A 12532-nucleotide genomic window follows, 5' to 3' on the forward strand; every position below is an offset into this window, starting at 1 on the left:
CCCCATAACTTCCCTCCCACCTGCAACCATCCCATCTGCCACCCCCTCTCCCATCCCATTCACATCAAGATTCATTTTCAATTATCTTTATACACAGAAGATCAATTTAGTATGTACTAAGTAAAGATTTCAACAGTTTGCACCCACGCAGAAACACAAAATGTAAAGTACTATTTGAGTACTAGTTGTGCCGTTAATTCACATAGTACAACACATTAATGACAGAGATCCTACATGAGGAGTAAGTGCACAGTGACTCCTGTTGTTGATTAAACAATTGACACTCTTATTTATGATGTCAGTAATCACCGGAGGCTCTTGTCATGAGCTGCCAAGGCTATGGAAGCCTCTTGAGTTCACCAACTCTGATCTTATTTAGACAAGGCCATTGTCAAAGTGGAAGTTCTCTCCTCCCTTCAGAGAAAGGTACCTCCTTCTTTGATGTCCTGTTCTTTCCGCAGGGATCCCACTCACAGAGATCTTTCATCTAGGTCATTTTTTAAATTTCTGCATAATGTCTTGGCTTTCCATGCCTAAAATACTCTCATGGGTTTTTTAGCCAGATCCGAATGTCTTAAGGGATGATTCTGAAGCCAGAGTGTTATTTAGGATATCTGCCATTCTCTGAGTCTGCTGTGTATCCTGCTTCCCATGATGGATTGTTCTCTCCTTTTTAATCCTATCAGTTAGTATTAGCAGACACTGGTCTTGTTTATGTGATCTCTTTGATTCTTAATCCTATCAGTATGATCAATTGTGAACTGAAACTGATCACTTTGACTTGTGAGATGCCATTGGTACATGCCACCTTGATGGGATTGAATTGGAATCCCCTGGCTCGTTTCTAACTCTACCATTAGGGGTAAGTCCGATTGAAGATGTGCTGAACTGTACATCTCCTCCCTCTCTTATTCCCACTCTTATATTTAACAGGGATCACTTTTCAGTTAAATTTAAACAACTGAGAATAATTGTGTGTTAATTACAGAGTTCAACCAATGGTATTAACGAGAACAAAAAATATTAAAAGGAATAAAGTACTAAGTTGTCCCTCAACAGTCAGGACAAGGGCTGATCAAGACACTGTTTCTCATAGTGTCCCTTTCACTTCAACAGGTTTCCTTTTAGGTGCTCAGTTAGATGTCATTTATCAGGGAGAACATATGATATTTGTCTCTTTGGGACTGGCTTATTTCACTCAGCATGATGTGTTCCAGATTCCTCCATTTTGTTGCAAATGACCAGATTTCATTTTTTTTACCACTGTATAGTATTCTATAGAGTACATATCCCATAATTTCTTTATCCAGTCTACTGTTGATGGGCATTTAGGTTGATTTCATGTCTTAGTTATTGTGAATTGAGCTGCAATAAACATTGAAGTGCAGACAGCTCTTTGATTTGCCAATTTCATTTCCTTTGGGTAAATTCCAAGGCGTGGGATGGCTGGGTTGTATGGTAGGGTTATATTCAGGCTTCTGAGCAATCTCCAAATGGACTTCCATAGTGGCTTTAGCAGTTTGCATTCCCACCAACAGTGGGTTAGTGTCCCTTTTTCCCCACATCCTCACCAGCATCTGTTGTTGGTAGATTTTGTATGTGAGCCATTCTAACCAGGATGAGATGAAACCACATTGTGGTTTTTATTTGCATTTCCCTGATGGCTAGTGATCCTGAACATTTTTTCATGTGCCTGTTGGCCATTTGGATTTCCCCTTTTGAGAAATGTTTATTGAGGTCCTTGGCCCATCTCTTAAGTGGGTTGTTTGTTTTGTTGTGGTGGAGTTTCTTGATCTCTTTGTAGATTCTGGTTATTAAACCTTTATTGGTTGCATAGTTTGCAAATATTTCTCTCATTCTGTTGGTTGCCTCTTCACTTTCCCAAGTGTTTCTTTTGCAGTACAGAAACTTCTCAATTTGATGTAATCCCAAATGTTAATTTTGGCTTTGACTGCCTATGCCTCTGGGGACTTTTCCAAGAAATCTTTTCCTGTGCCTATATCTTGCAGGGTTTCTCTGATGTTCTCTAATAATTTGATGGTGTTGGGTCATTGATTTAGATCTTTAATCCATGTTGAGTGAATTTTTGTGTAAGGTGTAAGGTAGGGGTCTTGCTTCATGCTTCTGCACATGGAAATCCAGCTTTCCCAGCATCATTTGTTGAATGGGCACCCAGTTTTATGTTAATGAATCTAAAGGAAGATGTAAACTCCAATATAATTTTAATGGTAGATATTTGCACACCAATTTCTTACTGAACAGATTAACCAGGCCAAAAAAAATCGGAAAAGAAATAACAGAGCTAATCACTAATCTACATTGTAGACCAAATGGACCTCATAGATATCTACAGAACATTCCATACCGCAGCTGCAGAATACATAGTATTTCATAAGTGAATGAAAAAATTTTCTAAAATTTACCATAAGTAAAGGCCATAAGTACTTTCAACAAATCCCCCCCAAAAATTACACCATATATCTTTTCTGACTACAATGGATTGAAGCTGGAAATTAACAGCAAAGGAAACTCTAGAAAATGTAGAAACACATGAAATCAGAACACCATGCTCCTGAATGAACAGTGTGTCATAGGAGATATCAAATAGAAAAGCAAAAAATTCCCTGGGATGAGTAAAAATGATAACACAACATGTTAAAAATAATGAGATACAGCAAAAGCAGTGTTATGAGGAAAGTTGATAGCAGTAAAATTTTGAAAAGTATCGTATAATAATCTAACAAAGGATCTCAAGAACAAAAGGAAACATGAACAAACCAAGCCCCAAATAAGTAGAAGGAAACAAAAAATAAAAATTCAAGAAGAATTTTTAATTGAAATAAACTATAGAAAATATCAGCAAAATGAAGAGCTGTTTTAAAAAAAAAAAAACAAAATTGATAAACCATTGGCCAAGCTAACCAAGAAAAAAGGGAGAAGACTTAAATTAATAAAGTCAGAGATGAAGAATGAGATGTTGCAACAGATACTTCAGAAATACAAAGAATATTGGAAATCATTGCAAACGACTATATACACACAAATTGGAAAATGTAGAATAAATGGATAGATTTATGTACACATATAATTCACCAAAATGGAGGCATGAAGACAGAGAAAATATGAATAAACCAATAACCAAGGCTGATTGAATCAATAATAAAGAGCCTCTCATCTAAGAAAAGAAAGGCACAGATGCCAGCACTGTGGCAAAGTAGATAAAACTGCCACCTGCAGTGCAGGCTTCCCATATGGGCGCCAGTTAGTTTAAGTCCCGACTGCTCCACCCTTAATACAGCTCTCTGTTATGGCCTAGGAAAGCAGTAGAGGATGGCCCAAGTTCTTGTGCCCCTGCCTCCATGTGGGAGACTCAGCAGGGGCTCCTGGCTTCTGGCTCTGGATAAGCCCAGCTCCAGTCATTGTGGCTATTTGGGGTGTGAACCACTGGATGGAAGACTTTCTCTTACTCTGACTCTGCAACTCTGCCTTTCAAATAAATAAGATGAATCTTTTCACTGCTGAATTCAACTAAACTTTCAAGAAAGTACTAACAATGCCAGTTTTCTTAAACTATTAAAAATAACTAACTTAGAGGGAATCCTTCGAAACTCATTCTATGAGGCCAGGATTACCTTAGTTCCAAAATCAGAGAAAGATACAATAACAACAAAAGAAAACAATAGAACAATATCCATAATGAACATAGATGCAAAAATGCTCAACAAAATACTGGTAAATCAAATCCAAAAACCATCAAAAAGAACATCCATCATGAGCAAGTAGGATTTATCCCAGGTATGCAGGAAGGTTCAGCACATGCAATCAATAAACATCATATCAACAAAGTGAAGGATAAAAGCAATATAATTATTTTTATACATACAAAGAAAGAATTTGGTAAAATATAACATCCTTTCTTCATTAAAAATTGGTTACATATGAATGTACCGCAACACAATAAAGGCAATATATGAGAAACCCAAAACCAGCATAATTTTGGATGGAGAACATTTGGAAGCATATCCACAAAGATCTGGAACCAGACAAGGATACACATTCTCACCACTATTATTCTAGGAGAGTTAGCCAGAACAGTCAGACAAGAAAAAAAAAAAAAACAAGCAAGTGGATACAAGTTGGAAAGAAAGAAGTCAAATTATGCTTGTCTGTAGATGACATGATACTTATATAGGGGGGGAACCAAACTAGTCCATTTAAGAAACTCTTATAACTCATAGGAGAATTCAGCAAAGTTGCAAGCTATAAAATCAACACACAATAATCAATAGCATTCTTATACACAACCAACATTCTGGCTAAGAAAGAACTTGTAAGATCAGACCCATTCACAATACCTACAAAAAAATTAAATACCTTGGGACAAATTTAACCCAAGATGTGAAAGATCCCTACAATGAAATTTATACAACATTAACGAAAGAAATAGAGAAATATAACAAAAATGGAAAAAGATTTTCCATGTTCATGGATTATAAGAATTAATACCATCAAAATAACTATGTTACTCAAAACAATTTAAGGATTCAATGCAACCCCAATTTAATTGCAAGGAAATTCTTCACAGAACTGGAAAAATCAATATGTAAACACAAAAGACCCTTAATCCCAAACAGCTGAAACAATCTTAAATAATAAAAAACAAAGCCAGAGATACCACAATAACAGATTTCAAGACATATTACAGGTCTATTAAAATCAAAACAACTTGGTACTACTACAAAAATAAATATGTATACCAATGGAACAGAATAAAAATCCTCAGAAAATAGTGCACATATATACAAACAATTAATCTTTAGCAAATGAGCTAAAATCATTCCCTGAAGAAAGGACAGTCTTCAACAAATGGTACTGGAGTAATTGGATTTCCATGTGCAGAAGTTTGAAACAATACCATTGCCTTATGCCCTATACAAAAACCACTCACAATGGATTAAGAATCTAAATTTGAGACCTGAAACCATCAGATTACTAGAAGAAAACAGGGGGAAACCTACAAGACATTGGTCTAGGCAATGTCCCAAAAGTACAGGCAATAAAAGCAAAAGTGAACAAATGGGATTGCATTAAGCTAAGAATCTTCTGAACAACATAGAAAACAATTAACAAAGTGAAGGGACAACTGAAAAAAATGGGAGAAAATATTTGCAAACTACACTCTGGTAAAAGATTAATACTCAGAATATATAAGGAGCTCAAGAAAATCAACAAGGAAACAAACAGTTAAGTGAAGAAATGGGCAAAGGATATGAACAGGTATTTTTCAAAGAATGAAATACAAATGGCCAATAGACACACGAGAAAATACTCAGGATCAGTAGCCACCAATAAATGCATGTAAAAATCCCCAATAAGGCATCACCTCACTCCAGGTAGAATAGCTAATACCCAAAAATCAAAAGATAAACAAATCTGGCGAAGTTGTGGATGAAAAATACTCTAATACATTATTGATGTGTACCCAAACTGTACAACTGCTGTGGAAAACACTCTGCAGATTCCTCAGAAAAATAAAAATCATCTACCATATGACCCAGCTATCTCAATCCTGAGAATATTCCAAAAGAAGTTGAAATCAGCTTATTAAAGAGATACCATCACTCCCCTGTTTAGCAGCTTATTTCATGATACAAAAAAAATGAAATCAACCTAGATGTCTATCGAATGATAACTAGATCAACAGCTTGTGATATGTATACATAATAAGATATTACTCAGCAACAAAAATGAAATCCTGACATTTGCAACAAAATGAATGTGACTGGGGATAAAATATCACGTCTTATCTTATTTGTAAAAATTAATATAGTGAGAGAGTATAAACATTGTGTGGATGTCATACCATTGGTATTATTTATAAACTAAATATCATGAATTATAAATATTGCTTCACTTATTATGTAAATAGCAATGTCCTCTCTTTCTCCATGTTGAAAATCCAACAAAAACAAAAGAAGAAAGAAATGCCTATGTTTATCACTTATGCTGCAAATTAGTACTTGCCAATCTTTGTTTTAAATCTTTGTAAGAGTATTAAGAATTACATACTACTCGGGCTGATGCCATGGCTCACTTGGTTAATCTTCCGCCTGCAGCACTGGCATCCATATGGGCACCGGATTCTAGTCCCAGCTGCTCCTCTTCCAGTCCAGCTCTCTGCTGTGGCCCAGGAAGGGAATGTAGGATGGCCCAAGTGCTTGGGCATGTGGGACCAGGAGGAAGCACATGGCTCCTGGCTTCGGATCAGTGCAGCGCTGACTGTGGCGGCCATTTGGCGGGTGGACCAATCAAAGGAAGACCTTTCTCTCTGTCTCTCTCTCTCTCACTATCTAACTCTATCTGTCAAATAAATTTAAAAAAAAAGAATTACATACTACTCTAGTTTTAATAAACTGTGACTGATTTAAAATTTATGATATATGAACATCTTTTCATTTGATTCCAGTTTATAGCTCTTGTCAATATTCCTGCGGAAGTATGTCCTTTTTGGTATTTTTTTTGTTTAACTCTTTATGTAGTGATGCATCAAGCTTTTCACTATAATGTAAGTTAAAATATATCACAAAAATAATAAATAAATATTAAGTTGAAAAAATTAAAGGACATTTTACACATTTCTTTTTTAAAAGTTTGACTTAGGTTAAACATGTTTCATGTATTTCATATATACAGATTTAGGAACATAGTGATTCTGTTATACCTGTGTACTTGGTATTTTCTGTTTATAATCAGAAAAGGAAAACATAAATTTTCTTTAAGTTGAAAGAAAAAACAATTCTAGCATCAGTATTCAGCATTTTCTGGTGAAATCACTGATTAAAGAGCATGAAAAATGAGGAGAGTAAGGCAATTGCGAGAGAGATGAGGAAAGCCTGAATGAACGCAGTGTTGGATAGAGGCAGGTTCATTCCAAAATTCCAAGCAGTTGAGCCCACTTGTTACAAAGAACCTCAGAACAAGCATATGTACACAAACGAATGAGGGGGGAAAACAGGAGAAAGAGCTGAAAAAACATAGAAAGATGCATCAAGTCAGCATTAGATACTAATTAAATGGCAACAAAAGAAGATCTGATATTAAAAGAAGTACTGCATCATTCACCACTCCCGACCCATACCCCAGCAAGTACTACCCCTAGTTAGGGGCACAAAGAGGGAGATGGGGAGTGGCAGCACTTACAGAACACAAGAGACCCACTGTACACTTTGGACAGCTGGCTGGACAGGGGCCCTTGTGTCTTAGTGCAGTTAATGACACTGTCGATTTAGTTAGCATCAGCTTCAGCAAGAACCATGTGGAGCAGGAAGAGTCCCCAAACCTCAGTGTTCAGTGAGTCCGTGAAACTTGCAGAAATGGCATGCCAGAGCCAGGAGACATACTCCGGGGATTCGTTAAAGTCCCATTTCGTGGAACAACAGTTTCAGGGGAGGTCATGTCACCTGGGAGGATGAGACCATGAAGCCTCCCTCAGGGGCAGGAGGCTGGGCACTGGCAGGCTCATGGAGCAGCTCCTCCCATTCCGCTTTCCTCAAATGCCTCCTGTGTTCTGCTTTCACCATAGCCCTCAGCAGGAGAGGAAGAAATGAAAATCTGAGCACTTGGACTCAAGAATCCAGCCAGGCCCACTCTACAGCTGTACAGACTTTCTCTATGGAGATGAGAGACATCCTGGAGATTTGGTTCCTGTTTCCCTAGGATCCTGTTCTATGTTCTTAGCTGCCTGTCTGCATTCATCTCCATCTCCAGTGAGGACTTTCAATGCCAATGATTGGAGGTGGCTTTGAGCCCTGAACCCAGTCACAGAAATGCACACATCTACATCTGACCCTGCCAGGAGAACCGCTTCCTCTTTCTTTCCCCTTTACAAACTCTTGATCCCCCAAAGGAATCCCAGGGCAGCTGTGCCCCATACCAACTGAGGTAAGGACTGTGTTTCGAGGCTGTATGTGGAACCCAGAAGTTGTATGATCAAGATCTCACTTTATTATGCTTCTCAGGTGTCTAGTTACTTGGGCCTTATACCTTATTCACTCCAAGCTGTACTCTGAGGCCTTGTATGTATGCCCACCTTGGACAGGTGGGGTCATCTTCAGTGATTCTGTGCTCCTGGCCAGAGCTGAGTTCCTAGAACTCCTGATGCTGACCTCCTGGTAAAAGTCTCAGTACTTACATTTTGGTACACTTAGATTTTCCCAGCCTCCAATAGTCTGATGTGTGTCCCCAAATATAAAATCAGTTCAAGTGTCTCTCCTATTTACCTGCTGAACACTAAGTCCAAATCCACAGGAAGAACCAATTTGAAGCCCATAGATTGTTTTCTTTAAATACTGAACATTGACAAGCAGAACAAATACCTTATATGCTTCCAAAATTTTAGTTTAATCTTTTCGGCTTTTCCCATTTCCCATAAAGTACAACAATGCTCCTTTATTAATCCCAGCCTCTTCAGTATTCCAGCAGGCTATTTTTCCTCTGTAGGCCCAGTGTGTATTCTCTGAGCTTTCCCTTAAGATACTCCTAGCATTGAGGAACCAGTGAATGGAAAAAAAGGTGAAGCAAGAAGCTTGAATCAGAGGGAGATAGACAGTATGTAGATAAGATCCTGAGTACTGATTGTATCACTTAACCCAAGATCTGTTTTTCCTCTTCTTTGAAATGCTGTTCAAACTCACAGTGTAGACATCTGGAGGAATGCATCCAGCTAATTATTTTCCTCATTTGATTTTGCAATTCATTCACCTGTTTATTCAACAAAAACAAAAGTTTTCCAAGTCTAATATTTACTAGAAACAGTGCAAAGAATTGCCTTTGAACTAGTATTTTTGTTGTTGTTGTTTTTTCTTTCAAACTTTTATTTAATGAATATAAATTTCTAAAGTACAGCTTATGGATTACAATGGCTTCCCCCCCATAACGTCCCTCCCACCCGCAACCCTCCCCTCTCCCACTCCCTCTCCCCTTCTATTCACATCAAGATTCATTTTCAATTCTCTTTATATACAGAAGATCAGTTTAGCATACATTAAGTAAAGATTTCAACAGTTTGCTCCCATACAGAAACATAAAGTGAACAATACTGTTTGAGTACTAGTTATAGCATTAAATCTCAGTGTACAGCACACTAAGGACAAAGATCCTACATGAGGAGTATTTTTGTTGTTTTTGATAAAAACTGTCTTCCAGTCAGTATTTGTAAGACTAAACCTACAGTTTTGTTTTTCTAAGGCAAAAGAAAGATTTCAGGCCCCAAAAGATCATACAAAATCATTTTAAATAAAGCATTTTTATATGACTTTTTGTCCAGATTTCATTGCAACGAAGCTACAGGGAAAGCATTCTTGTATTCTGTGTCAGTCTCCTGACATTCACAATGCCATGTTCTCTCTCTGGTTGAGCTCAGTATTGTGGCATAACAGGTAAAGCTGCCACTTGCAATGCCATATGGGTACCAATTTATGTCCTGGCCACTTCGCTTTCTATCTAGCTCCCTGCTAATGTGTATGGGAAAAGCTGTGGAAGATGGCCCAGATACTTGAGACCCTGCTACCCAGTGGGAGACCTGGAAGAAGCTCCTGGCTCCTGGCTTCAGCTTGACTTGACCTCAGCCATTGCAGCCATCCAGGGAGTGGGCCAGAAGTTAGATTTCTCTCTCTCAAACTCTCTCTTAAACTTTCCCTCTCTCTCTGAAACTCTGCCTTCCAAATAAATGAGTTAATCTTTTTTAAAAAATGAATTTGGTCCTAAATTCTCTTTTCTTACAGAGAACCTCCTAATTCTTCCACCCAGTTGTGAAAGACCACTTCAAAAAGAGCAAGTTAAGTGACTGCTGCCCCACAAACCCTACCCTATCTCTACTCCTCAGTCTCTTCCTCCCTTACTATCATATGAATTCAGGACTTAAGCAGGACCAACATCTTTCCTTGTGTTACTAAGATTTGTGGAGTAGATAAATCTGCTTTTCACACTTGAAGTGTTGCTGTGACTCTCAAGTAATGCTGAGTTATTGGACTTTTCTTATATACAATATTTCCTCTTTTGTAGCTCATTTGTAACCATATCATAAAAACAAAACATCTGCAGTACCTCTATAAATTAGATTTATTTTCTTTTTTTCCTGCCCCCTACCTTAATCATTACCTGAAAATCAGCAAAATCCTTTGGTACTGTTTCTACAGAGTTATCTTCAAAATCTATACCACATCAACATTTCAGTTCATCCCAGAATCCTTGTTTTCTCTAGTAGGGTAGCACGGTACTCATTAAGAATGTCAGGATGGTAGAAGAGCTCAAGAGATCATGTGGTCTAAGAGCCCAGAGATTCCTCTGTGAAGGGAGCTGTCAACAATAAAGTGGGAAGTAAAGGCAGACACCACATCTAGTGGAGAAGATAGCAAAAAGATTTCTATAACTAAAAATTCAAATGCTGTACTGGAATCCCAAGTTGATTTTTCATAAAACAGAGAAACTAGATTCTAAAGCAATGCCAAGAGTATTTTCTATTAAGAAGAGAGAGATAATTGGACCTCCCTACAAAGATCTTTTTCTGGGAATTTTTCCTGTATGCTTAACCGAAAGACTTTAAAAATGTTTAATTATTAAAAACATGCTAAAATACTTGGTCCTCATTTAGCTATTTGTTATAATTCAATAAAACCATTTAGAACTTCAGAAATTAGAGGTGAAACTAGCTAAAAGAAGGAAAAATGTATTATGTCATGGAATTCCTATAGAACACATCACGGTGATGTTGGACAATCCAAAGCCAATATAAGCAAACTTAGGAAACCTTTCTGTAATAACTCAATTCACCACACAGAATGGAGCTGTGGAACTCCACTGTCGGACGTGACTTCATCTTGGTGGGGATTCTGAATGACTGTGCATTTCCTGAACTGCTCTGTGCCACAATCACAGTCCTGTACATGTTGGCCTTGATCAGCAACAGCCTGCTGCTCCTGGTCATCACCATGGATACCCGGCTCCACGTGCCCATGTACCAGCTGCTCGGGCAGCTCTCTCTCATGGACCTCCTGTTCACATCAGTTGTCACTCCCAAGGCCCTTGTGGATTTTCTGCGCAGAGAATACATCATCTCCTTTGAAGGCTGTGCTCTGCAGATGTTCCTGGCACTGACACTGGGTGGTGCAGAGGACCTCCTACTGGCTTTCATGGCCTATGACAGGTATGTGGCCATTTGTCATCCTCTGAACTACATGGTCTACATGAGACCGAGGGTCTGCTGGTTCATGGTAGCCACATCCTGGATCCTGGCATACCTGAGTGCTCTCGGTCATACTATCTACACCATGCACTTCCCTTTCTGCATGTCTTTGGAAATCAGGCATCTTCTCTGTGAGATCCCACCCTTGCTGAAGTTGGCCTGTGCAGATAGCTCCAAGTATGAGCTCTTGGTGTATGTGACAGGTGTGACCTTCCTCTTGCTTCCCCTTACGACCATAGCTGCCTCCTACACACTCATCCTATTCACTGTGCTCCACATGCCCACAAATGAAAGGAGGAAGAAAGCGCTTGTCACCTGCTCTTCCCACCTGACAGTGGTGGGGATGTTCTATGGAGCTGCCACTTTCATGTACGTTTTGCCCAGTTCCTTCCACAGCCCCAAACAGGACAACATCATCTCTGTTTTCTACACGATTGTCACTCCAGCCCTGAACCCCCTCATCTACAGCCTGCGGAATAAGGAAGTTATGGGGGCCTTGAGAAGGGTCCTGGGAAGATATGTGTTGCTGGCACATTCAACCCCCTAGGTCCCAGGGTGTGTTTATGGCTTGCCTCTCACTGTGGGTTGTTCCTCCAAAGAAAATTGTTACATATCCATTTTTTAAATGTTAACCTATGTCTGTGAGGATATGAACACTTTAAAAATTCTCTATTATCTGCTATGTACAATGATTTTAAGCTGAACGCACTTGGCACGTATCATGCTGAGCTTGGAATATTGAAGACCATGTTCTAAAAGAGACTAAAAGAACCACGATGGGTGTCATTGATTCATTCTGTGGTAGAGCATCCTCCTGATGCACTATTAAGTAGACATGGTAGAAAATTAATGTTACAGGTCAACATCATGTAGCAGTGAGAAGCAGAGGTTTTTTGACTCAACTACACAATCCTATTAACCTTAAAGGAGGTCTATTCTCTTTGAATTGACTCAATCTGCTAATAGAGAAAATGATGCAGAGACGTAATATTGAACTTATTGAGTAGATAACAGTTTGATCAGTTAGTGGGGAAGAATGACAGATGTGTGACTGCATGTGTACTACATATCTGAGAAGATCACATTAATTACTTAAATAGAGAGTGCCTTGCAAGGGCTCATCTGGATCACCATTGGAGGCTTCACAAAGAGATTTAGCAATAACGGAAAAGTTTGAAATCCAGATGTAAAAATATCCCACGAGTCCCAAGAAAGAGAGGCGGTCACACTCAGTATATGGGAAAGGAAGTGAGTGTATTGCCTGTTTTTGGGCTGGAGGAATTGTGCAAG

General features: G+C 38.7%; 1 protein-coding gene across 1 annotated transcript; it reads left to right on the top strand.

The window, feature by feature from the left end:
* Positions 1 to 10838: 10838 nt before the first annotated feature.
* LOC138846008 (olfactory receptor 2AG2-like) lies at positions 10839 to 11789 on the top strand. Its single transcript, XM_070060272.1, has one exon. It carries the CDS (start codon positions 10839 to 10841, stop codon positions 11787 to 11789), a length of 951 nt encoding a protein of 316 aa, XP_069916373.1.
* Positions 11790 to 12532: the final 743 nt, after the last annotated feature.

Source organism: Oryctolagus cuniculus, chromosome 1, assembly GCF_964237555.1.
Source record: "Oryctolagus cuniculus chromosome 1, mOryCun1.1, whole genome shotgun sequence".
Classification (NCBI taxonomy): Eukaryota; Metazoa; Chordata; class Mammalia; order Lagomorpha; family Leporidae; genus Oryctolagus; species Oryctolagus cuniculus.

What these genes read in the sequence shown, in the direction of transcription:
- LOC138846008 (XM_070060272.1), top strand. Translation starts at nt 10,839, where the DNA reads ATGGAGCTGTGGAACTCCACTGTCGGACGTGACTTCATCTTGGTGGGG.